The sequence below is a fragment of the Phoenix dactylifera genome, chromosome 10 (assembly GCF_051530095.1).
Source record: "Phoenix dactylifera cultivar Ajwa chromosome 10, Ajwa_hap1_PhDact_Kaust_v1.1, whole genome shotgun sequence".
NCBI classification, from domain to species: domain Eukaryota; kingdom Viridiplantae; phylum Streptophyta; class Magnoliopsida; order Arecales; family Arecaceae; genus Phoenix; species Phoenix dactylifera.
Window position 1 is genome coordinate 29,928,762 of NC_143199.1, and position 24,230 is coordinate 29,952,991.

At 36.6% G+C, this 24,230-nt stretch overlaps 2 protein-coding genes across 7 annotated transcripts; one reads left to right on the forward strand and one right to left on the reverse strand.

Annotated features, from left to right (window-relative positions):
- The first annotated feature begins 1,872 nt into the window (after positions 1-1,872).
- Positions 1,873-7,816, forward strand: MEE21 (PIN domain-like family protein). 2 transcript variants are annotated; one of them, XM_026801526.4, is made up of 7 exons: positions 1,922-2,274; positions 2,382-2,462; positions 2,575-2,695; positions 3,065-3,343; positions 4,148-4,213; positions 5,042-5,121; positions 7,514-7,545. In XM_026801526.4, the coding sequence occupies exons 1-6, from the start codon at positions 2,084-2,086 to the stop codon at positions 5,102-5,104; spliced, it is 801 nt and encodes a 266-aa protein (XP_026657327.2). In that variant the 5' UTR covers positions 1,922-2,083; the 3' UTR covers positions 5,105-5,121; positions 7,514-7,545. The 2 variants fall into 2 exon arrangements, with proteins under 2 accessions (XP_008778215.2, XP_026657327.2); XM_008779993.4 differs by lacking the exon at positions 5,042-5,121 and having other exon boundaries at positions 1,873-2,274; positions 7,514-7,816.
- Positions 7,817-8,242: 426 nt separating this feature from the next.
- On the reverse strand, positions 8,243-23,663 carry LOC103698051 (katanin p80 WD40 repeat-containing subunit B1 homolog KTN80.4-like). 5 transcript variants are annotated; one of them, XM_008780011.6, is made up of 19 exons: positions 23,109-23,663; positions 22,622-22,752; positions 22,349-22,466; positions 22,016-22,242; positions 21,644-21,746; positions 19,333-19,403; positions 17,296-17,370; positions 17,085-17,228; positions 16,769-16,946; positions 16,552-16,650; positions 15,903-16,430; positions 14,186-14,242; positions 13,984-14,102; positions 13,034-13,159; positions 11,720-11,794; positions 11,526-11,638; positions 9,292-9,408; positions 9,130-9,198; positions 8,243-8,879 (listed from the first exon to the last, which is right to left on the reverse strand). In XM_008780011.6, exons 1-19 carry the CDS (start codon positions 23,137-23,139, stop codon positions 8,807-8,809), a joined length of 2,454 nt encoding a protein of 817 aa, XP_008778233.4. In that variant the 5' UTR covers positions 23,140-23,663; the 3' UTR covers positions 8,243-8,806. The 5 variants fall into 5 exon arrangements, 4 of the variants coding, with proteins under 4 accessions (XP_008778233.4, XP_088562037.2, XP_088562038.2 ...); XM_088705911.2 differs by having other exon boundaries at positions 16,769-16,927; positions 17,015-17,228; positions 23,109-23,623; XM_088705912.2 differs by having other exon boundaries at positions 8,740-8,879; positions 9,292-9,400; positions 16,769-16,927; positions 17,015-17,228; positions 23,109-23,623.
- Positions 23,664-24,230: the final 567 nt, after the last annotated feature.

Here is a 24,230-nt window from a genome sequence, read left to right on the forward strand (position 1 = left end):
TAATAAAATAAAATGGGGAGAAAGGGTTACATGCTCTAAGATGATGTTTTTAGAGAAAAATATTGGTGATTTGGTTCTTTAAAAACCCCTAAAGATAATTAACATATCAATAACAGCATACAATATAAATTGGGTCTGGGACTTCCCTGTCCACTGTCCACGAAACCTAACCTCTAAGAACTGGATATATTTTTATTAGAAAAGGAACCAAGCTGGTATTCAAAACAAAATAAGGGATTATGTCAAAATCCCATAAATGAAAGATCTATGCAATGCCTGATAACCACAACTTTGATAATAAATATCTACTGTTGGCAATTCTCCATGGCCTTGGCCAAAAACCAAAAGGAAGCATTGAGTAGCATTTAATCAATAAAATCAGGAGTATTTAGAGAATGGCCCACATATATAAAACATATCCAAAGAAAGCAACACATCAACACATGCAATACTGTTGTACAAAAAAAAAAAAAAAACACCATAGTTACACAACACAGTCAGGATGGAAAATGGAAAATGGAAAACAAATACTATGTAAAAGGATCACAAGTAATCAACAAGATATATATACTTGATGCTTGAGTGTGGATAAATTACAATTATATATAAGTAACAAGATGGCATTCAACGGAACACAGACAAGAATAAAAATGTGAAAAGATTACAAAGCATATAGAAGTAATGAGATGGCATCCAAAAATGCATATAGGTTATGGTAATGCCACGGCATATTATTTGACCAACTCCATAGAATTTGCACTAGCTTTCCTGAATCAATTCATCTTAACCATATGGTATAAGGAGCTTCTATGATTGAGTGGCACCCATATCATTCTTAGCATTACACTTTTACAGAAATATACAAAACTAAATAACAAAAATAGAATAAAACAAACAGAAAGATACAAGAACACATAATAAAAATAAGAGGAAAGATAAACTGATTTTTTTTTAGAGTAAAAAGGAAAAAATATATGAACTGAAGACAAAAAAATATAAAACTAAAGCTTTAAAAAGAGAAATACTCTTGGGAACAATACTGATCATAAAAAAAGTTTCCTTGCGTCGACATGGCATTGCATGTAATACTGTTATTTGACCAACCTTTTAAAAATTGCACTAGCATCCTTTAATCCCACCAATTCCCCTCAACTATGTATCATAATGAACTCTTTCTTACGGGTTGAATGCCACCCAAAGCATTCTTTTTAAAAAAGTTACTAAAAATAAAATTCTAGAGAAATATGAGAAAATCCTAGATAATGCTTATATTTAAGAAAATCCTAATATTTTGGTCTGTAGCTGTCTTATTAGTCAAGCTTCAAAAGTTCTAAAGTAAATTACAAAATTTCTCCTCGGATTTATTTTTATTACATTTACATTCAGTAGTTTGTAAAATCAATACTTACAAATTAATAGTGTTAGTGAAATTATTTAACTAAAGTCAAATTTATTTTTGGATTATAAGAAGGATATCCATATTTTCTTATATTTTTGGATGGTTGTTATATTACTTAAACGTTATTTTTGTCATTTTCTAAATTTTTCTGACATGACATTTGGGTTCCATTTAAAATTAATGGTTCAATTAATATTTTATTAAGTTATGAGTTAAAGTATTGGATAAAAATAAATTTTAGAAGATAAGTATAGAATTTTCAAACTATTAGATGTAGCTTAGAAAGGGAACACAGTTAAAATTTTGAGCAATGTATGCAAGAGACCAAGGCCCATGATACAGTTACAATTTGAGTAGTATAGGCAAGGGAACACGGCCCATAATAGTTTAATTTGGGTAATATACGCAAGGGACCAAAGCCCATAACATGGTTAAAATTTGGGTAATATACGCTAGGGACCAAGGCCCAAAAAGAGTTAAAATTTTCAGTATTATTTGCTAGGGACCGAGGGCTATAACATTGTTAAAATTTTGAGTAATATACGCTAGGTTTTGTTGTGGGATCGGAGCTCCGGGCGGCGATTCCACAGCAGCCACTCGCCTCTTTCGTTGGAAGAGCGGAGCCACCTTCTCGAGGGAGTGGGGAACGCGGATTAGGGTTAGGGCCAGGGTTTCGATCGACCGATGAGGGTTAAGAAGCAGAAGCGGCACCGCAAGGTGGTGCGGTTCTTCTCGGCGTGCTTCGGGTTCCGGGAGCCCTTCAAGGTCCTCTGCGACGGCACCTTCGTCCACCACCTCCTCCTTCACCGCCTCACCCCCGCCGACGACGCTCTCTCCCGCCTCCTCGGCGGGCGCGCCCTCCTATCTACCACCAGGTCCTCCCGTCTCTCTCTCTCTCTCTCTCTCTCTTTCTCTCTCTCTCTCTCTCTGTCTCTCCCTCGATCCGGCTTCTTGCTCATCTCTCTCGTATATCTCGACGCAGATGCATCATTGGAGAGCTCAAAAGCCTCGGGGAGTCCCACTACGAGTCTCTTGCGGCCGCTCAGCAGCTCATCACTGCTAGGTCTCCACCCCCCTTCTTTTTATCTTTTTCTACTCCCTTCGCTCCTCATCATGTCGTTTTCCTGCCAAAGTTAAGTTTTTATGGTTGTTGATGAATGTTGTGGTTGTTGTAGGTGTGATCATGAGAGGAGGGTGAGTGCCATGGCTTGCATAGAGTCGGTCATCGGGGAGGGCAACTCAGAGCACTACTTTGTTGCCACCCAGGATGCTGATATCCGGAAAAAGTTCCGGGAGGTTAGGGTTTTTCCCTCTTTGATTCCAATTACAGTATCCATTGTATGCCGTCCTTTTTGAGTCAATGACTTCTTTCGAATGCTTTTCAGATTAGTTATTTTGAAGATGTGTTGTGAATGCGTGCATCTTATTGCTTCACATACCTGCAATTATCTGTTGGGAGAGTCGTTGGATATGGCTTTCAAAGTGGCATATTTGCTTCGAATATTTCTTTTCCTATATGTTTATATGCCCAAAAATGGGATATGTGCAGTTGGATTACTTTGGAGACACTTCTTCCAATAGTTTTTCTTTTTAAAATTCGATTATCTAGTTTGCTTAGCTTATTTGTGTGTAAAAAAATCATCGTACTTTTTTCTCTGAATGCAGGTACCTGGCATTCCTGTGATATATGGTCTTAGAAACTCTCTCTTTATTGAACAACCTTCTGCACCTCAACGCGAATATGTTAAATCCACTGAAGAGAAACGCTTGCATGCAAGTGAATCAGAATTCCGGAAGTTACTTAAGAGGGAATTAAAGGATGGGTTGGCAAATGATTCTGGAAATGAAGTTTTGGAAGAAGCACCGCTTACGAGAAAGATCAGTACTGCAAAAAAGATGCTTGGTGTGGCAGAGATGAGTAAATTCAAAAGGAAGAAGGCAAAGGTTAGATTTTAGCATTATCAATATTTGTCAGTACAACTTTCTTACACAAGCTAAACTTGATGTTTGGAAATGCAACCAATAAGTAATACCTTTTGGAGCAATGTAATTGGATGATAGAGTTTAGAGTCCTCTTGAGGTTCTGTATGCCACTAACTTGAAAGATGTTTTCTTCCTCCTGCTCAATTTATATCTCTTTTTTTTGCTCTTCAAAGTCTCTTTTTTAAAAATAATTGTTTCCTTTTCTTCTTCTTCTTTTTGTTCTTTTTTTATTTATCACCATGAGGATGGAAACAAAAATATGAGCTTTTCTACAATTATGCCTGTATCCTATTTATGCCTGTATCCTGTACTTTAGGAGGCCTCTTGGTTAAGAATTTTATGCTACAATAGCCACACGTAGTGTGCTAGTTACCATAACAAATATGAGATATTCATGAGCAGACAAGATATCTTGGGGAAGGGGAGGGGATTTTGGTCATTTGATTTCTAAGTTCATTTTGAGCATGTTTTGTATGTGGTATGCTTATTGGGATAGTATACCTTCAGCTATCTTATTCATTAGCAAATTCCATAGAAATGTTTAAATTTGTTATGAAGAAGGCTAACTTCTTCAGTGTGAAAGAGCCAGTCTTTCTAGTTCACAAACTATATTATTAAATTGATTTCTTTAATGAAACAGTAGATGGATATGCAAGATTTATATTTACTTATTTTCTGAGTTCTTGCTATGTGTGATGTATTTTATCCTCTCTTGATGATGTTTACCACTTTAATCATTAAAACACATTTAATGATGTTTCACAGGGCCCAAACCCACTTTCTTGTAAGAAGAAGAAAAGGAAAGATGACTCTTTGGTCCAAAAGAATGAGGTGAGTTGATTATCAATATGCTTTCCATGAATGCTCAAGTGATTTTATCTTGGGGTTGTCGATACTAATCTCTTCAATTTTGTTTAGTTATTTATTGGCATCTCTTTCATTTTCCCTTGGAAAATAGTGCAGTAGAGTTTTGGAAGTCTAGTTCAGGAACCTATAACCTTCTATATTCTGAAACACTGCATACACCAAAGAAAAGCAACAACTTGAAGCATTAAAACTACATTGTCAAATATATAATTACCAAAGCAAGCATCAAATAAGCAAAAGAAAACTAACAAAAAAAAGCTTGATTGCTTCACCTCGACCCCTTGTTGAGTTTTAAATTGTTGGTCATAAGATCTCTCTTTGTGCTTCTTATAAGTGGATTGATTGTTGATATTCAAAGAGGTGCAATGATATATGTTATTTCCAGATGATACTGTTGATTTATAAACTGAGGATATAGTTGAATGCTAAAATGGAGGTGTGAAGGGATTTTATGGAAGCTTGGGGCCCAAGAATTGTTATGACTAAAACATAAAAAGGATTGCACTTCCAGTGGGATTAGAAATTTAAATAAGAATTTATTTAAAATTGACAGCCAAGAGGTATCTCATCAAGATTAAATACTGGGGCAACTGGACAGGTGTATTCCCTGAATTGATATTTCACTGGTTTGCAGAGTAACTTGGTTATGTTATGAGCTGTCTACCCAATACAGATTAACATATTTTGGTTCAAGTTTCAAACTTATTCGAGTTGCTAGAGTGCTTGTAGAGTAAATTTAGTGCCATGTTTGAGTTCATTAACATATTCGTTGGATTTTAATTTGACATGTAGGGCAATAAGTCAACATTCATGTTAACACTGGAAGAACAGGAGGAAAGAGAAGTATTGGGATAAGAAAAAGATACAAAAAGGTTCATCTAGAATATGCATATGCTTTTTTCTCTATTAAGAAATGATTCTTGGAAAATGTACATGTATAAGCATGGTGATATAAAATGAACACCTCAAGTAAGTTTATTTATATTTTATAAGTTTTTCCTTTGCTTATATTGGCTTACAAAATATTGACTGGTGCACTGATTGATTGTGGTCTACATTGCAGACTGGCCATGACTAGTTCCATGGTCGATTCTAATATTAAAACCCCCTTGCAAATCACTGAGGTATAGAGAACCAATGAAAATAACTTAAAATTACTGTAATCAATAGACCCAACTTGCTTATACAAGAAATCACACATTGAAATTTAGAAAGTCCCTAATTTTAAGATTGCCGGGAAATAGAAAAAGTTACTTAATTTTTCAAATTAGTTTGTTCCTATAATGATCTCATGAAATATAACAAGAATCTGCTTGTATATATATTGAAATTATAAAAAAAAATAAAACTTGAATTTCTTATTGTTTTACATTATTATGTTGCCACACCATATTAATCCATGTAATGTAAGGAAGATATATTGTTTGATCCCTTAAATCTTTTGGAAGCTAATGCCCTTATTCTTCCAAATCTTCAGAAAGCTCTTCAATCTTGTCATAATTAAGCTCAAATCCCCCTATCTCAATTTAGAAAAAGAAGAATGGCAATCAAAATGAGTGTTAAGCCTTTCAAGCTTTGGTCTCATAGATGGCTAGTTAGTTTTCCCTTAAACAAAACAGTTTCAAAGGAAATTGACTACAATAACCTTAAGTAATCTCTTTTGGTTCAAACCCACGAAGGGGGACACCAATAACTGAGGCATATGAGGCCTCAAACCTTTAGTCAGATTCTTAAGCCATTTTTTCAGAAAATAAATTCTACCTTAGTATTACACAACTTTTAGAGAATTATATTCTGGTTATTTATCGAAGCATCAATTTTTCATATTAATCATGTTGTGTTAGATGAGTATAACATGTTTTTTTGAATAACAAAGTATGATTGTACTAAGATACACACAATTTGGAGGGGACTTCTGACACCTAGCATTGCATGGGATTTTGTTGGTCCTTGAATGACCTCACATTAATCTTTTGGTGACTTCAACACCAAATGGATTTTGTAGCAATTATGGAAGTTGAAATTTTATTGATAGCTTAATGGCAGTCTATGAGGATAGAGATGATATGACGGATGTATGGAGCAGCATTGTTGCTATTATTACCTGTTTAAGTGAAAGGATAATGTGGATGCCAGAGGGTCTTATCCGATTGCTTATCCCACTAGATGTCAACAGGAGATCACGTTGCCTGCTAAGGACCTTATTGAAAGGACATAATCTTCCTAGAGGGGCTACGAACCTTTTTTTTCTTTTCTCTTCTTTTTTCCTTTTTTTTTGGTTTTGGGGTGGGGGGGGGGGGTGTGGAGGGGAGAACTTTGCATTGAAGCATTTTGTTGAAGTTGTTGCACTTTTTCCCTTTTCTTTTTAGTTTATTTTTGAATAAATAACATAATGTCAATATCCACTCTTGTCCTTTGTTTTGGACAAGTGTTCAGGATTGTTAAATAGTATCACAATAATTTCACTTTTAATCTACCCATCCACCTAAGCGGATAATCCACCATATTATCAACAATGAAGCATGCAAGTTTAACGGACATAAATTTGATGATTAGATGATTCTCTGTTTGTATGAGTGAATGTCATAATTTTATGGTTCCTGTGGCCCTTGAGATAGTCTTCTTGGTGCCCTAGCCTAGGAACCAAGATTCAAAATGAACCAGCAGCTACAGGGGAAAAATGCAACACCACAAGCATTCCTTGGCAATAATTAGTTTTCATCATATCCTAGCTCAGCAGCCTGGATCACTGGATCTAAAATGAACCAGTGGCTGCATGGATAAATACCAGGCCGTAGCCTTTCCTCTGCGGCCATCCATAATCTCAGAAAGAGTACCGATGACAACGATGATCTCCCAGAGTGCTAACAGCAAAAATGTTACTTTGTCGAGACCACTCTCTTGCCCGTGATTGGTTTAAACAAATTAGTTTCGTGATGGTTGTATATTTTTCTTTTTCCTGTAGGATATGATCAATGGAGAACCATGATATGGTTGTACTGAAACAAGAAGTTTATAATTAGAGGTTCCCAAGCAACAGTCAGCTTCACCAAAGGTTTTTGGGTTACATATAGAAACACATGATCTGTATCATTTTCACTTTTCAGAGTCCGTAACTGATAGCTTTTTCACTATCTTAAGATTTTGATCATTTTTGTTGTTTGCAATTGATAGTTCAGAGAACCTGTATTTCATCTTTTGGTTGATTGCATGTTGTCTCTGTTCCATTGTTATGCAGTAATATATGATTTACTGTTGGTGCAGGATGGCCAGGCAGGTGGTGCTAAAAAAAGAAAGAGGATCAGGAAACGAAAGAGAACTCGCAAGGATGGCAAGCTTGGAGAGCCTGGAAGTTAAGGAAAAACATGATATTTAGGAAGCAACAAAGAGTCAATTGCTGTGAAAGCGTTTGCTAACTACTGACATCGAACTTTTTGGCTGTTTTATCAACTCTGAGCAGTGTGATTAGAAGACTGTAAACAAGGGATACTACTATACGTGCATGTTTCTAATGCGACCTGTCTTGCATCTATGAAATATAATTTTGATGTTGCTGATTTCAAACAAGATGGAAAGTGGAGCCAGAAAGTAAACTCTCAAGCACATAGATTGGTGGGAAGCGTCTGATAAATGGCACCATTAACTTACCAAATTGGCGCTTCGAACCCTTCAAAATTTGCACAATTTTTGAAAATAGCGTTTTAGCCAATGCCAAAATTACTAGTTAGTTGACCAACAGAAAGCTGATACATTGTGATCTTTTTTATATTCTAAAGTTTTTATTGAAGGACAACCTTTGGTTCTTCATAGTCTCAAATTTCTTCCAATCGATTAGAAAACCAACAAAGAAAATGCATATTTCTGTCTTGAAACAATTCCAATAAGCAGCAGGCATAACAGAGTCTTGGGAGATGAATCTGCAACATATGTTAATTTAAGGTGGACACCATTCATTCTACCTTCTAGTATTTATAAAGCATTCAGAAATAAGGCTTTAAATTCTGCTAAGAAATATCAATTAACAGTTTCTCCATTGCCTGTAATTGAGATACAAAGAAAACGCAACATGAACATAAGTTGCTCCTGGCCCTTCTCATCCAAACACTGGAAGGGCCAGGCTTGAGTATCAAGAAAAACAAAGTTTGTAGGACCATGCTATGTGACAAAAAATGATACAGGCCTAACGCAACTGTCATATGACGGGGCAGCATGGGTTCTCTCTATCGAGGTCAGCAGTTCACTATGTTCTGGAGAAGTTCATCAACCTTCTGAGCTTCTTGTTCTATTGCTGCCAAACATAGACAACTCGGCAAAGCCCCTGTTCATCATTGCTTGAGCTTCTGGTGCTCCACTAGCAAGCTTACGAGCATAAATAAAGCAGGCAACACTTTGGTTGTTGCTGCTGGCCTTCAGTGCCCTGATGCAACCCCCCCCCCCCCCCCCCCCCCCCCCTTCTCTCTCTCTAAAAAGCTCCTAATAAGCAGCTTTACATTGGTGGGTTGACAGCGCTGAATAATGACAAGCCCCTATGCATGTGTATACAAATCTGTAAGTCAGTCAGAGCACCTCCTGCACCTCCCGAAGAGCAAGGTTCAGCTCCTGTGCGGCCTTCGCAATAGACCCTCCTCTTCTGTTTAACAGGAAAAAGTGAAAAAAATCATATTAGTACAAGGTTTTCCAAAAGACATTGAGCAGCATCTATTGCCATAGCATCTCCAGTCAAATAATTGGTATACATTGCAGATACAATTCTTCAATCAATTTGTTGTCAAATACGGTGTTGCATCCAATTGTGGACCCTGATATGACATGCTGGTGATTCTTCATGTCAATAGACCTGGTCATATCTTAAGTTCCTATAGCAGTGGATGTAAACTCACCTTGCGAGAGTGGAAAGACTATGCTTGGCCTTTTCCAGCTCGATGAAGCATAAGCTGCACCGCTCCCGCCTGGCATGGATAAATGAAAGAGATGGGGGAATCAAATGAACCAGTACCTTTCCACTTGAAAAAAAAAGAGCATGTTGTCAAATGAACACAAACCTCTGCTCTGCTTGAAGGTCCACACCAACGGATGGAGCAGCTGATAAAGTTGAGTAGATTACGGGGCCGAAGGTTCTGACAAGCTTCAACAGCATCTCCAAGGAAATCCCTAAATGCCTAAAACAAAGATGGTCAGTAAAAGGCACCACCCTTCAAGTTACTGCTCCTATAAATAATGAGCATGTGGATTAGATTGGCCCATTTCCAATCCGAAGCGTACCCAAAAATGACCCAGTCAATCTGAACCAAAGTAATTTGGATAGGGTTTCGACACAAATCTGGCTTGTTTTAAATATGTCGATATGCATCATATAAAATCAGAACTTGAATTGAATTCATTAATAGAAAATGTATCCCTGCAACCTCTCTTGATCAATCTCATATTTGAGAAACTAAGATGTTGTTTGGCATCATTTTTCATTTTTTATTTTAAAAAGAAAATAGAAATTCTAATTTCTTTTTAAAATTTTTAATATATATATATAGATATGTTTAGTATAGTCAATTATTTTTAAAATTATAAACATAGCGATGATGATGGAGGTGATGGTAGTAGTGGAGACAATGGAGGCACCGATGGTGTTGGTGGCGAGGCCAACGCCAATATGGCGGAGATGGTAATGATGGTGGTGGGGACACCAGCAATATAGTGAAGATGATGATGATAGCAGCAGTGGTGTGGTCGAGGCGATGGTGGCAGGGTATGACGGTGGGAATGGTGGAGGTGGTGTTGGTGATAGTGATAAAAAACATGAGTTTCTTGTGTTTGCAGATATTAAAAAAAGATTTCTTACTTTAATTTTCCTAGAAATAATAAATTTGATTTTTGAAAATAGAACATAAAAAATAATAACATCAAATATGTTTTTTGTCTTGATTTCTATGATTTCATTTTTAAAAATAGAAAACAAGAAACAAAAGTGATGCCAAATAGGCCCTAAATTTTGCCATCAATAATGGGTTTTATCCAGTTAATAATATGTTTGTGTTGTTAATGATAGCTTAATTGTAATTACTAGCTGATCTTATTCAGAGTATGTTGTTTGGTAATGTCTATATGATACTTGCCACTTTATTGTACATGATTTTACTGTTACAGTTAACCCAATCTATGCATCTCTCTCATGGTCTGTTGGGGTCATTATTCATCCAACTCAACTCGACAAAACCAATGGATCAATAATGTAAATATAAAACTTGATTCACAAAACCCAAATGGAAATGCATCAGGCTTCGCTCAAGACAAAATCCAATCATACCTGATCAACTCACAGCTGTGAGCATTAAGTATGAATCGATATTAACAGCTAAAGCTGTAGTTTCAAATCAGTCTTGAGATAGACAGAACTTGACAAACTGATAATCTGAAATATCCCATCTGGCCCTCAACAATATCAACAATTTTACAGTAGTCCTTCGCCATTTTTGGTAAAAAAAAAAAACAGTTACATAAGTCTTATTTGAGGTCTGCAAACCATCAGCAAGTTACAGAGAGATCAGACTTAACCCCAAAAAATAATGAAAAATGAACTGGTAGGGGTGTATTTAGCAGAACATTGGATTTGGATGCAGCATTATTGATAAAGTAGTTTATAATCAATTAGGCCTCAAAAAAGAGAAGTTGGCCATGATACTTTAGAAGGATGAAGTATTAGGAAAGTTAATCTTCACATTTTCAACCTGTAACAATAATCACCAAGCACATGCTTGGACGATATACCCCTTGACTTTTGGGGAAGGGGGCAGGGGTTCGAATCCGATTGAAATCAGCCCTTGAGGGATGGGGTGGATATAGAGTAGAAAATGGAGATTAGCCCCTCCTAGCCTATTTTATTTTCCAAAAAAAAAAAAACACTATCTTCTAATGCAACAACAAAAAGTAAAACACATGATACAGGTTTTGACTGAAGATATACCTCATATTTAAGTGAGCTGAATCTATGGAATTGACCAAACTCAGACAGCTATTATAATTTTTGGCTCTGCCAAGAGTTGCCGAAGAATGGGGCCCACCCAGTACTAAAAGAAATTATTTATAAGGATGCTAGATGCAAGCAGAGCCTATCATGCTTGCACCATATGATGATACAGGCAGGACAAAGAAGATTTTACCTCATAGAGCCCCGGTTATGAGGCCAGACCTATTGAAAATTTAGATTTTCTCTGCCCTGGACTGGCCCATTTGCATACAACTATGCTATAACATAAATCACTACAAGGACAATGAAGCGTACCTATCCATCTTACTCTCTAGAAGGCTAGTGAGGACTGGTAGCAGACCACTGCATATATCCAGAGATACATTATCACTTTTTTCTGTCCAAATGCTTATTACATCAGCAGAGACCTGCATTATGGGATTATCAAGGTAACATCCAACTCTTTTCAACTAACACCTATTAACAAAAAAGATCCATAAAATACCTACAGCATGATCAGACATCTTTTCCACTGCATTGATGAGACCCCTCAAATCATTTCTTTCCCAAAGTTCGTGAACAACCTGTAAGTCATACATAAGGTTCAGATGCAATCTATAGGAATAAATATCAAATTACATGCAGCAATAAAGTCATCTGTGCTCATTCCTTAGAGGTCTGGATCATTTGTTTGAATTTGAAAATCATTAAACGATGCTAGAAAGCTATGAAAACTTTTTTCCTGATCATGATGTCATGGAATAAAGCGCAACTTTCATCAAAGCTAAAGATTGCAGTATTCACGATAAACAGAAATAGGTCACAATTTCAGTCGTCAAACTGAACAAATAAATAACAATATGATTATGAAGCTAGTCCAATAGGATGGAGTAAGAGAAAATAAGCAATTGAACTGGACACTTCTGATGATTTGTGATAAGTATGTAATATGATAAATGCCTTTTCTTTTCTTTTTTAACCATCATTCTAATTCTGTTCTGGATCAACGACAGTACAACGTATGCATGAAATGCAATGCTACCAACCTCCTATTTGCAAACTTCTAGCATGTTTTCAGGTTGTTCATGCGACTTTAGCCAAAATATGGCAATTGCGCAAATTTCCAACTTGGAGAAAAAGTTTTCTACCTAATGAATTGCTTTTTCTTTGGATTACACATACATGCATGCATGCATGCATACAATGTTTATGCATGCACAAAAAAGTCATAATCAATGAAAACTAGTCAAAGTATCTTTAAGTATGTAGGAAAAATGTCTTAGTAATTGCCATTCTCATTGTATTAATTTGGGTTGTTTCTGCACAATGAGTACTCAGTACCGCAGATATGTAGCATTCTTATAGGATGATACTTGTCACCAGTCAGCATAACCTGTAAAGTTAAAGTCCGACAGGGGAGAAGTAAGGAGGTAGAATCCCCACTGCTTCCAAACGAAAAGTCGAAAATTCAAGACAAAAGAAAGTAAGACACGCATTGTCCCATAGAAAATTAGCTACATGCAACCAATTTGAGGATCTGTTCAAGAGATGACAGTTAATCAATAATTCAAAGAATAATATGACAGCAATAAAATGAAATTTAGAATGAGAAACCAATGATATGATAATTTAAAGTTTTTTTCTGAAACTTTAATCAAAAATTGTATTAAACATGATATGTTTCTAAGCTGATGGATGTCATTAATTATTATCCTTGAAGCCACAACCCGGTTGAAATAGTGACTACATATAAAGTAATAAGTTTTATCATGTTCGCATGCAAAGCAATAATGTTTGCAAGCAAATTCATCATGAGAAATCACCTGTAATTTCGTCAACCGAGTCTCTGCTGAGTCTAGGAATTGTTTGTGCCGTTCCATCAGATCAATGATAGCATCTTCATCATTAGCAGAGATTGTTTCCTTTTCAACAAATTGAGAGCGCCCCCTCTGTTTGACATAATTAAACATAATATCGTATGAGCAGATATATGGAGGAAAAAGAAGGTGATATACCAACAAATTAGCAAACATTGCAAACAATAATTGTTCTACTGTTGTTTGACCTATATAAACAAGGCAAACCAGGGACTGGAGGGCAGGCATCGGATGCAAAGTATACTATGATGTACTAGTATATATCAAACAAGTCCACACATCTTAATTCGGATTTTGGAGTCTTAAATATGTAAGCTATAGAGATATGTGATTCCAATTTTTGCACTTCATGTTGGATAAGCATCCTGAATTCACTGAAGTTCAAGAGCCATGAAAATGCATAAAAATAAGAAAAATCATGGGAGAAAATCAGTTGACCAAGGATGAAGTTGCGAGGGCAAAAGGTCATTACAAAATCCAAGTAAAATCATTCGAGACAAAAAGGAGAAGAATGCCATGAGCAATTTTTTATTTTAAAGAAAAGGCTTACTAAGATATGTATTCATCAGATGGTTAACTATTATGCATAAATATTTCAAGAAGAGTTTCTGCAAGAATGAAAACAATAACCAGCAATAGTTTCGAACTGTTTTGTAAAGAGACTGACATGAATCAAGAAGGTGTATGGCATTATCATATTTCTGCAAGCAGTATAAGATTTTTATATCCATGCATTAACAAATATTATTTGCTGTTTGAGCTTGGCCAATGATAGATTAAGCAACTGCCCACCTAATCAAAACTTTACAACGTACAACAATGAAAAAAAGTTCTAATTTAAAATGGAAGCTTCGCTGCACAGTGATGGTTACAAGCAGGTGAGGTGGAAACAATACCAAAGAATATGAGACATCAGTAGCAGTTATAGTCTCAGAAGAACTGCTGGGTGTTGGACTCTCATAGTTAGGAGATCGTTCTCTCCTTTCCCAACTTGCGACAAGTGATCTTGTTTTACCTAGAAAGTGCTCTTAAAATTAAATACACAAAGCCAAACATTTCTCTCATATTCATCCATTGACAATAAGCAGGAAAAGATACCTCCTTTTAGAACTTCCACAGAGCATGTCTCCCTTGGCTTATGGGCCCTAAAGTTATCTGAGACATACATGTGCCAATTTTGAGCATCAATCAGATTCTACAGGGAATTCATAGTAATTGCAATAGCAAAAATTGCTAAACTAGAAATTTACAACATTGACATGCCAGTGTTTAACACAGAGGGCTTCTTTCAAGCAAAATGCAAAATTAAAAAAATAAGTAACTAAAGTAAAAATTGAAGCAGTTGAGTTCCACAATTTCTGGTAGACAGTATTTTAACCAAGTAGCCAGAAATTCAATTGTGTGATCTGGCATTGTATCTAAGTCATGTAGGGAAAATCAATAACGTGAATGGATAATATCTTGTCAAATTGATCCCTCCAATTAGTTAAGGTCCTTGTGTTCAAAAAATTATCAGCACCCATACAGGTATTGATTCTTGCATTGTTTTCAAGATAAATGCACCTTCATGCCCGCTTCCTAATCACTTCCCTTTTTACAAATTCTCTGAGTGGCTCACCTCCCAGCACCTATGAAGAATCTGGATATATAGAAATAATCCTAAAATTATTATATATCAAATATGAAACATTGAAGAGTTGAAGATAGCCTTCTCTCTCTACCTCTAATCCTTAGTAGCAGGAAACTTAGGGTGCCCCACCACTTCTGAAGTTGTCTGGAAGCTCTACCCTCACGCCCGCTTCCCAAGCACTTCCTTTTTTATATGAATTGTCCAAGTGATTCACCTCCCCGCCCCCACATCCCCAGATCTGCTCCAACCCCTTTTCCCTAATAGGTAGGAAATCTCTAACCTATAGAATGGCAAAACATTTTTGCGAACTAGCTACATAGTTATAAGTATGACCTTCATGTTACGGTTATATGGTTTCATAATATGACGCAGCAATTGCATCTATTAGACAAGGGCATAATAAAAGATAAACATGCACTGTATAATTTTTTTTTAGTGATTTGTCTCTTGAATATTATTTTTCTTTAGAAAGACACATTAGCACTTGGTTATTTTAATTTCGTAGATAAACACAATATATGAACAGAACAAGACGTCATATTCATCACCAACCTTACCATTAAGGTGCAAGTACTAAAATTTTACCATACAGGAATTACACATAACAGAAACCCTTCAAGAACATGATATCATTGCAATTGGGGAAAGTAGAAATGTCTCAAAAGGCTTTCCTTTTGCACCTAAATGATAAGAGAAAAGAAGAGTGATTTGTGAAACAAAGTAAAAAACTTATATTTGATGAAAGAAAGTGATACACATAGGCACACCTTTCAACTTCAAGCAATTTAATGTACTATCAGCATCACCAAAGGAGTTACATCATATGCATTGAAAAGTACAAGAGGCAAGAAAGAACATAAACAAGCAAATATGTTATCTGTGTGTGTTTTGACATTGTTAATTTATAAAAACACATAGCACCACTGAAGACTAACAATAATTACATAGTTGAGTGCAAGTAAAGATGAAATAAAGTCTTCAATGTTGCAAGGCATAGAGAGCTTTATTCTGCACTAATAATATAGAAAGCAAAAATGATGAAAGGAGCTGAAAAGAAATAATGAAACAGAATGAGAAGGCATATACAAGTGGAATGTAAAAGACAAGGTCCAGAATAAAAGCATCTAAAAGCAATATCTAAAATTAAATTTACATTATGTTGAATTACTATGATTCTGAACATACAACTTTCATGGTTGTAACTAGTGCTTGGCTCCGTCAACAAACTCGCTCCCAGCTTCCCAGTCACACTGCGTTTAACATCACCCAGGTTATGTTCTCCAGCACCCAATGGAGGATCTACACCACTGCCAGTAGATTGAAAATCTTGGTCCAAAACTTCATTTGATTCAAAGTTCTTATTGCCCATGAATCCAGATTGAATGAAAGTATCTATTCTATCTGAATCATCTCTGATATTTGATAACTGCCGGAAATCAGAAAATTTGGACTGGACATTATATGGTAGTGTTCTTCCAGTGCCATTTTCTTTTCTAGAATCAGAGCCCAGCTCCACTCTCAAGTTAGTTCTGGGGACAATAACAGGTATGACATCATTCTTGCTGAAAGTCTGAATATTGGCTGAACCATGAGTCTTTGATGAACTTCTCTTCAGAGTTGGAGCACCAGGTGCTGCTGCTGAATTCGCTGCAGTTACTTTTGCACCAGTGCTCATTCCAATCCTTTGAGGGGTGCCAGGACCAGTTCCAGTAGCTTCAGTTTTAGAAAGGAATAAAAAAATAAGGATTATTTCAACCATTTTATACTGTCTCAGACATCTCAAATACAGAAACTAAATGAATGTAAGCACATTTGAGAAAGACAAATAACCTACATTCAGCAGCACCAGGTGCTGCTGCTGAATTCACTGCAGTTACTTTTGCACCAGCGCTCATTCCAATCCTTTGAGGGGTGCCAGGGCCGGTTCCAGTAGCTTCAGTTTTAGAAAGGAATAAAAAAATAAGGATTGTTTCAACCATTTTCTACTGTCTCAGTCTCAAATACAAAAACTAAATGAATGTAAGCACATTTGAGAAAGACGAATAACCTACCTGCTGCAGGCTTTGCCTCCTTGACTACTAGCTCTGAATTTTGTGAAACTGATATCCTCCCCACACTTGTCTTTAAATTGTTGCCAGCTTGCAAAGACAAATTACCACTTGAAGTGGATTTTGATTCCGAATGACCATTTGACCTTGCAGCACTAGCAACTGCATATGGCTTAATGTGCTGTAATTCAATATGTCAGGTATTCTCAAAAAACCAATTTGACTTTATCACATTTTAAAATAGATTACATTTGCCAAATCCCAGAATGGATTGGTCAGCACACCCATGAGACTTAAATAGACGAATATTAGACCATACCGAGAGGTCCACAACCCAAACTCCAACGCAACTTTGATTGTGAGAACATCCAAGAAGTTTTCCCTCATGAATGTTCAGATCTGACAGTCTAGACCAACCAACATCTACAGCATCATGGCATCTTATTGGTTCCCAGGATAAAACCTGAACAGCAATTAAGGTTAATATATGAGCCAAGTTCATGGAGACAAACAGAAAAAATGAACCTTACCTTCAGAGTTTCATGCAATCCACAAAGAAGAGTTCTCCCATCAGGATTGAATGTCATCGAACGTACACCAGTAATCTGGAGAAGAAGTTCGAAAATTAGCAATGTTTCAAACATTTATATCAAGAAGTTAAACACTAAAAGGCTGGATACTTCATTCATTCATTGTTTAGTAGCAACCACATTCAAACAATACTAAATGATAAAATAAGATGCAAATGCTCAGATGGGTTACCAGAATGCCTCTATCAAAAGAGAACACAATGAACAGGAATTTTAGGACTTCAATGGAGTTCGAAAAATACAAAGAAGTGAAAGACTGCCGATTTTGCTGCCAACATTCAAGACATATATGGAGGAGCATTGACAAGTGGAAAACTTCTTTTTCATGTGTAAGTGAGAGCTTTGTTGGGGTAGGAATTCACCGAAATTAGCTCTAAGCCCTTCTCTAATTGTTTTATAGCTAATGAATTTATTGCATCATCTAAAGGATCACTAGATGAATGAAGGTCCAAGGAAGCATTAATCTTAAACTCCAAACTGGATGAGGTTTGTTGATTGTGGCAAATGATTTGGCATATCACTCCTGCTTCCAAAATCACATTTTCTTGTTTTTTTATTGGAGCTGGAAACCAGAAAACAAAGCAAATAAATGATACAAAAGAAGGACTCAAAATTTCAAATTTCTGCACCCATATCCCCACCGAACAACCCCCAATTATTTCAAATACCAAAATCCTGTCATTCTCATAATGTTGTTAGCCACGATTTCCTTTATGTTTCTCTTAACAAAGCTAATTCTCTTTCCAAACTGCAAGTTAAGAGGAGATAAGTTACAAGTCTTCTTCATCATCCAACACAAAGGCCCTTCCATTCCAACATGCAAGTGTTATTGCAAAATATTGCAAACACATCCAGAGTATGTCACAACTTCTCCGGACGTCCTTAATAACAAAACCATCCTAACCTACATGAAAAGGTAAGAACAGATATATTTCCATATTTACTATCACCCCACGTGAAAAGGTAAGAACAGTTGCCATCTACTATCACCCTCCATTGGAAAGAAAAACAAATAAAGAAGAAGAAGAAGAAGATTCTTTTATGTAAAAAGGGGAACATCAATCACGATAATGCTGGCCAATTCAGTGATGTCCCACCTACTCTTTGATCTCAACAATCTCTTGTTTAGGAAGGATCTTCCAAAGTAGACAGAACCAAACCACCTTGTACCAATTATTAGAAGCAATGTTGCATCGAAACAGATACAATTTGGACACATATCCAAATGTTTGAATTGGTAAGTGGGATAACAAGATATATAGGCATATGTACGATAAATTATAAGTTTAACTAAATTATATATCTTTATACTTTAATATTGTTTGCTTAAAGATTAAAAATAAATTTTGCGGATATATTGTTGTTAAGGTCTTCCAATATACATGTTCCTCATTCAAACTGTCCAATTAACTCAAGAATATAATGAAAATAATATTTTGCCAAGTTATTTCAATCCCTAAATCCTTGGCCAATCATTAAAAGCAGTTAATACTCACTCCAAACATAAAAATGGAGGATCAAACTCATTTTTGAAAGAGTTCAACTCTCTGCTAATCTTAAAAGTGACACCTATAGAACTTCAAAAGTATCCAGGTGTATAATACATAATCAACTCAGACACGTATTCGACACAGATTTCTGAAGCCGGATGCAAGTGTCTTGGTAACACCGATTAGAAATCTGGGTGTTTGTCTCAAAGTAAGATCCAAACAACCCCTATCTTCAAAACATCATCTAACCCGGATCACCTCAAATGCAATCCCAACCCCAAATAACTCCCACTTCTCTAGGGATCTACTGAGCAAAATTGAAATTATATAAAAGACTAACAGTGCCTATATCAATATCACCAATACTTAGAATATAGCATTAATAAAAATTAAAATAGTAATGGGGCATTTTACAAATAACTATAATTAACATAGATCTAAATAAAATACAAGCCAATTTCAATAAAGTTATAACTTATCAGAATACCTCAGGCCCAACAGATCCAACCAACTCAAAAGTTTCAAGGTCCCAGAATTTTACAGTTCTATCAGCTGAGCCTGCATCATGAGTTTTGAAAAGTAATCAGTAAACAAGATAGTTAAGACAAATAAGGACACATATAGGTCAAATGTATATATTCTTCTAATCATGATACACTGCATCGGTTGGTACTGGTGCATTCTGTACCGGTACATCATACAGAGAGCATATCGAGTGTTGATACATCAAACCGACTATCGTGCTGGATGTTCTGACACCATACCAGGATGGTACAGGAACAAGATCCGTTACCAAGACAGTGAACCTTACTTTTGATTCTTAATAAAGAAACTGAGTTCTACCTAGAATTACGTATCATGCAGAGAAAAGCAACTCTATACAAGAAAACCTAAAAAATACCAGCTGACCTTATCATAAAGTGCCATAACTATGCATGTTATAAGCTTTCCATGTAACTCATAGGATAATGCTTTAAGAGAAAGTGAATGACACAATTTTTATTTATTAGTACAATGCACGCATTTAGGAAAAAAAATATTAAAGTTCAAGATCTCGTGATTACAGAAATGGTAGCATATTTGAAAAATAGTGCCTAGAAAATTAGTTTAGAAATATCAAACTGCAACAACCTACCAAATCAAGAATGAGAAACCCAAGTTACAGAATTAAGCTCAAATCTATTGAGCAGGATATATTAAATGACCAACTTGAACCAAGTTCAGGATATTCCTTAAAAAAAGAAGTTCCTTTCTGTGAACTGGAACTTTTAGAACTCCAAAGATACTTCATTACTCGTTCATCACTCCATTATCACTCCAAAGCCATTTTGTAGTACACGATTTTGTTATACTACAAACATAACACTGAATGAACTAGTTCCTAGATGCAAAAATCTTGCGAAGTAATTTTTTTCTTTAAGAAATTTGTTATCTAGATACCATATAGGATATGCTATCTAGATCCATAGGTTTACCCCAGAGTATCCATGTTGGCAATGACATGACCTAGGTATCAAAAGAAATCATGGCACGGGTCCAGGAAGAAGTTTGTTTATTCAAATATCTATCTTTCCAAGTTCACACCCCTACCCAAAACAAACCCATGTCACAAGTTTTAAAGATGAGAAAGATCTAAAAGTTAAACATGCACAATGACCTGACACCAGTATCCGGGTGCGTGTAACATTTAGCACGAAATAGTTGCTTATGCACTAACTCATTCTATATTCAGGTATTAAAATGCATCCTTTTTATATATATTTTTCTATATGATTTGCCTTTCAGTTTAAATGCTTGAACATGCAATGGTCTATTTGCCAATATTCCCACACAATTTTGCATGAATGCTTGATGTGTCAGAAATTTGGATGCTCCATGACACTCCTACTACAAAGCTCATGTTCACACCATGATAACATTTCAGGTCAGCTCCTTGCCAATCTAGCAAATAGTTTAAAGTCTTACTGACTCTATTCAGCTGTGGCCTTATCCATATGCAAATTATCCTACACAACTGGAAATGCACAAACAAGGTACAAATGTGACGTTCTACTAACTTTTCCTAAGTATCACATGTCAGATCCTTCTAGACAGCATGAATTTAGACATTCATTTCACCTGTTCAACTAATAGTCATTCCATGAGTCCAAAAACTGAGAAACAAATGGTATTGTTGCAAACATGGAATAAGGGATTGCTTATTAAGCCCATCCTTGGAAAATGAATATCTTGTACTTGAGCTCCCATTTCCTGTCCGCTTGAACCATGATGTAATATTGTACCATTCCACTACATAATTTTTAAGCTGAAGTTGCTTTATTGAGGATGCTTTCAGTAACCTTGATGCATCACCCTTTCAATTCTTTCACCTACAATATATAGATTTATCTTGGATATATAAAAATCAAATCAATATGTTAGGTCAGAAAAATAGGTATTTTCAATGGAAAATTACTATTCGACCCTTCATTTACTGGAGAAAATAGTCAAATTATGTTGCTCTTCTAGGCTGGTCTTCAAGTTCTGTGGACGACATAGATACATTTTATTTGTTAATCTTGAACTTATAAAAAAAAATATTCAAAACAAAAATAATAATAAGTTCCTAAATTCAATTTGCATATATCCTTTGCTATTGTTTCACCAATTTTAATTTTTTTTTTAAAAAAAAAAGGATGCTCAGAAAGCCTATTCCAAGATTTCTTCTCAAATTTCTTTGGATTGTACTATGCATCTGATTGATCTACCAAGCATTCATACTCATATTAATAATATAATTGAGAATGATTCTAGCTAACCTGTTGCAAGGAGAAACTCATGAGGATGAAAATCTATGCACTGAATCTGACCCTCGTGGCACTTAAAATCATGCAAAAGCTTCCCAGCAGTCAGATCCCAGAGCTGGAGAGACAAGGATTTTAGAGCATGACTTGTAAGAAATTTGTGACAAATAGGATATTAGTGCAACTACGAATATGTTTGCAATTTTAAGTGATAATGAAGGCATGCTAAAAATGTTTGAGGAGGCTTTCCTCATTTATATGCAACTGCTTACACTATGATTTAATTCTTTATGAGAACTACTAAACAATAAAAAGTAAGTGCAAATGAATTCTGAGTTTCTTTTTGCAATCTTTTTGGAACTACCAAAGTGAGGCAGCAGCCCATACCTTCACGATATTATCTTCCCCACCAGAAACAACCCAGCGACCATCAGGAGTGAATCTAATAGCATTAACACCTCGAGTGTGGCCTTTGTACGTATGAATGCAGCTCTTCCTTCGGATGTCCCATATCTTTAGATTCGTATCCAATGACCCAGAAGCAAGGAACTCCCCAAACGGGTGAAAGTCAACTGATACACAATTTGACCTGTGACCAGTAAGAGTGCGAACAACTGAAAAACAGAAAGCAAAGCCAGTCATTGCCAGGAAGCCGCCAATCATTAATTCAGTTGTCATGAGCATTCTAAACATTCTGTAAGAGTGAGAATAGGTCCATACCTTTTGCCTCCTCTAAATCCCACAACTTTATTGTGCCATTGGTTGCTCCAGCAGCCACTAATACTTCCGACGAATCAAAACATACTGACTCTACTGCACTTGTATGGCCAGCTAGGCTCTGCAGATCACCAGCAAAGACATGAACGGTTCAAACATATTCTTTGCTTAGAAAAACCACAATCCCGTTGCAAATTTTGAACTTCTGAAGCACTTCTATACAATGCACAAAAGGAAATGCAAAGCAAATAGCAGAAAGGGACCAATAGCACCCACCAATATGGCATTGGGCTTCCCAATAGCCCAAAGATTGACCTTGTGGTCTTCTCCTCCCGTGACAAGAACCCTCGAGGTTCTCCTCCCAATCTTGAGGCAATTGACATTGGAAGAATGTGCCACAAACTCCTCTATATTTAACGCGGTCAAGGCATCGAAATTTCATCTCTAAGTTCAAATCCAAATTATTTACTTCTATTTCCATTAACACCGCCAATCAAAGATCACAGGAACCCGGCTGTGAAGATCCAGAACAATCTTAGCAAAAAACGAAGATCCAGAACAATAACAATGAAAGAAAGACCTCAGGAACCGTACCTAAACCCACAAATCATTTCTTTATAAAACGGAAGAAACAATAACAGCAGAAGAGATCAAATAAATGATGTTTAATCCAATAACGCACTTTCTTCATTGATATCTACCAAACCCTAGAAAGATTTATTCTTTCTTTCATCGAAAAACAGAAGCGAAATGGAAAGGATACGTAGCTTGTAGGCGCGCTTGGTGGCCGCCATCAAGCTGGGAACCAAGAAACCAGAACGAGCACCGTCTCTGTCGTCTTCTAGGGATCCAACAACGCCGACACTACGAGCCCACCAAGCGCCACCCGGATCTCAAGAAAACACCCCGGCATGTCTTCGCTTCAAAAAGATAGACTACGATCGGTCCGCCATCCACCGACAACCAGTCTACCGTCGAGCAAGACCTCCCCCGAATAGCCGCCGCCGCCGCTCGCCGCCGCCGCCGCTCGCCGCCGCCGCCGCTCGCCGTATAAACCTCCGATGGGTATTTCTTGGAGCCGAGAGAGCTGTGCCGTTCTTCGCTACGTTCGATGGGGCGAGAGAGAGAGAGGCGAGAAGAAGAGGGAAGAAGAAATGCAGCTTTCTTGGACTGTCGGGTTCCAAAAAGACCCAACCTTCTTCCCCACCTCACCGCATCTTTCTTTCTTCCTACAAACAATTCTAAATCAACTTCAATTTTTCCCTCCGCCCGTTTCCCTCTCTGTTCTCTTTGCCCGAAGCCATTTGTTTCCATCCCCTTTCCTGTGCCATTGTTTTTACAGCAAGTAAGAGATTTGATTTGACCTACGGAATGCTCCGGCTCATTTGACCCTCTCTCTCTCTCTCTCTCTCTCTCTCCAAGATTTTGTAAAATAAAAAAGTATAATATAGATGGAGGGTTGGGGTCGGGAGGGCAATTATTGTGATATACTAATCTTTAATTGACATATGGCTTGTAATGTTGCTTACGTGGCAACGATATAGGCATTCTCCTGCTCGAACTTCTGTCCTTTGATAGGGAGGTTATACTGTAACGCTAAAGTTGTCCCACATGAGACTCCCTAGGCATGGCCGCATGGGACATGAAAGAAAGTTTAAGTTAAAATGGATCCAATCATCTGGTTGGGGAGTCCCATTCAGAAAAGTGCCGTACCCTCTGGCCACATCTCATTTCAGACCTTTCTCCTCCCCATTTGCTATTTTTAATTGGAAGAAACAAATCAACAATGTTCCTTTGCATGAGTGAGACATATAAATATAAAAGAAGAGGACATGATGAGTTTTTTTTTTCTTTTGAAGCATGGGTGAGAGGCTAGAGTTCAACT

Coding starts and splice junctions, on each gene's coding strand:
- MEE21 (XM_008779993.4), top strand. CDS start 2,084: ATGAGGGTTAAGAAGCAGAAGCGGCACCGCAAGGTGGTGCGGTTCTTC. Junction 2,275..2,381: donor GCCCTCCTATCTACCACCAG/GTCCTCCCGTCT, acceptor ATCTCGACGCAG/ATGCATCATTGGAGAGCTCA. Junction 3,344..4,147: donor TCAAAAGGAAGAAGGCAAAG/GTTAGATTTTAG, acceptor GATGTTTCACAG/GGCCCAAACCCACTTTCTTG.
- LOC103698051 (XM_088705911.2), bottom strand. CDS start 23,139: ATGGCGGCCACCAAGCGCGCCTACAAGCTAC. Junction 21,747..22,015: donor GGGAAGATAATATCGTGAAG/GTATGGGCTGCT, acceptor TTGTCTCTCCAG/CTCTGGGATCTGACTGCTGG. Junction 17,371..19,332: donor TTGGATCTGTTGGGCCTGAG/GTATTCTGATAA, acceptor CTTCTTCTCCAG/ATTACTGGTGTACGTTCGAT.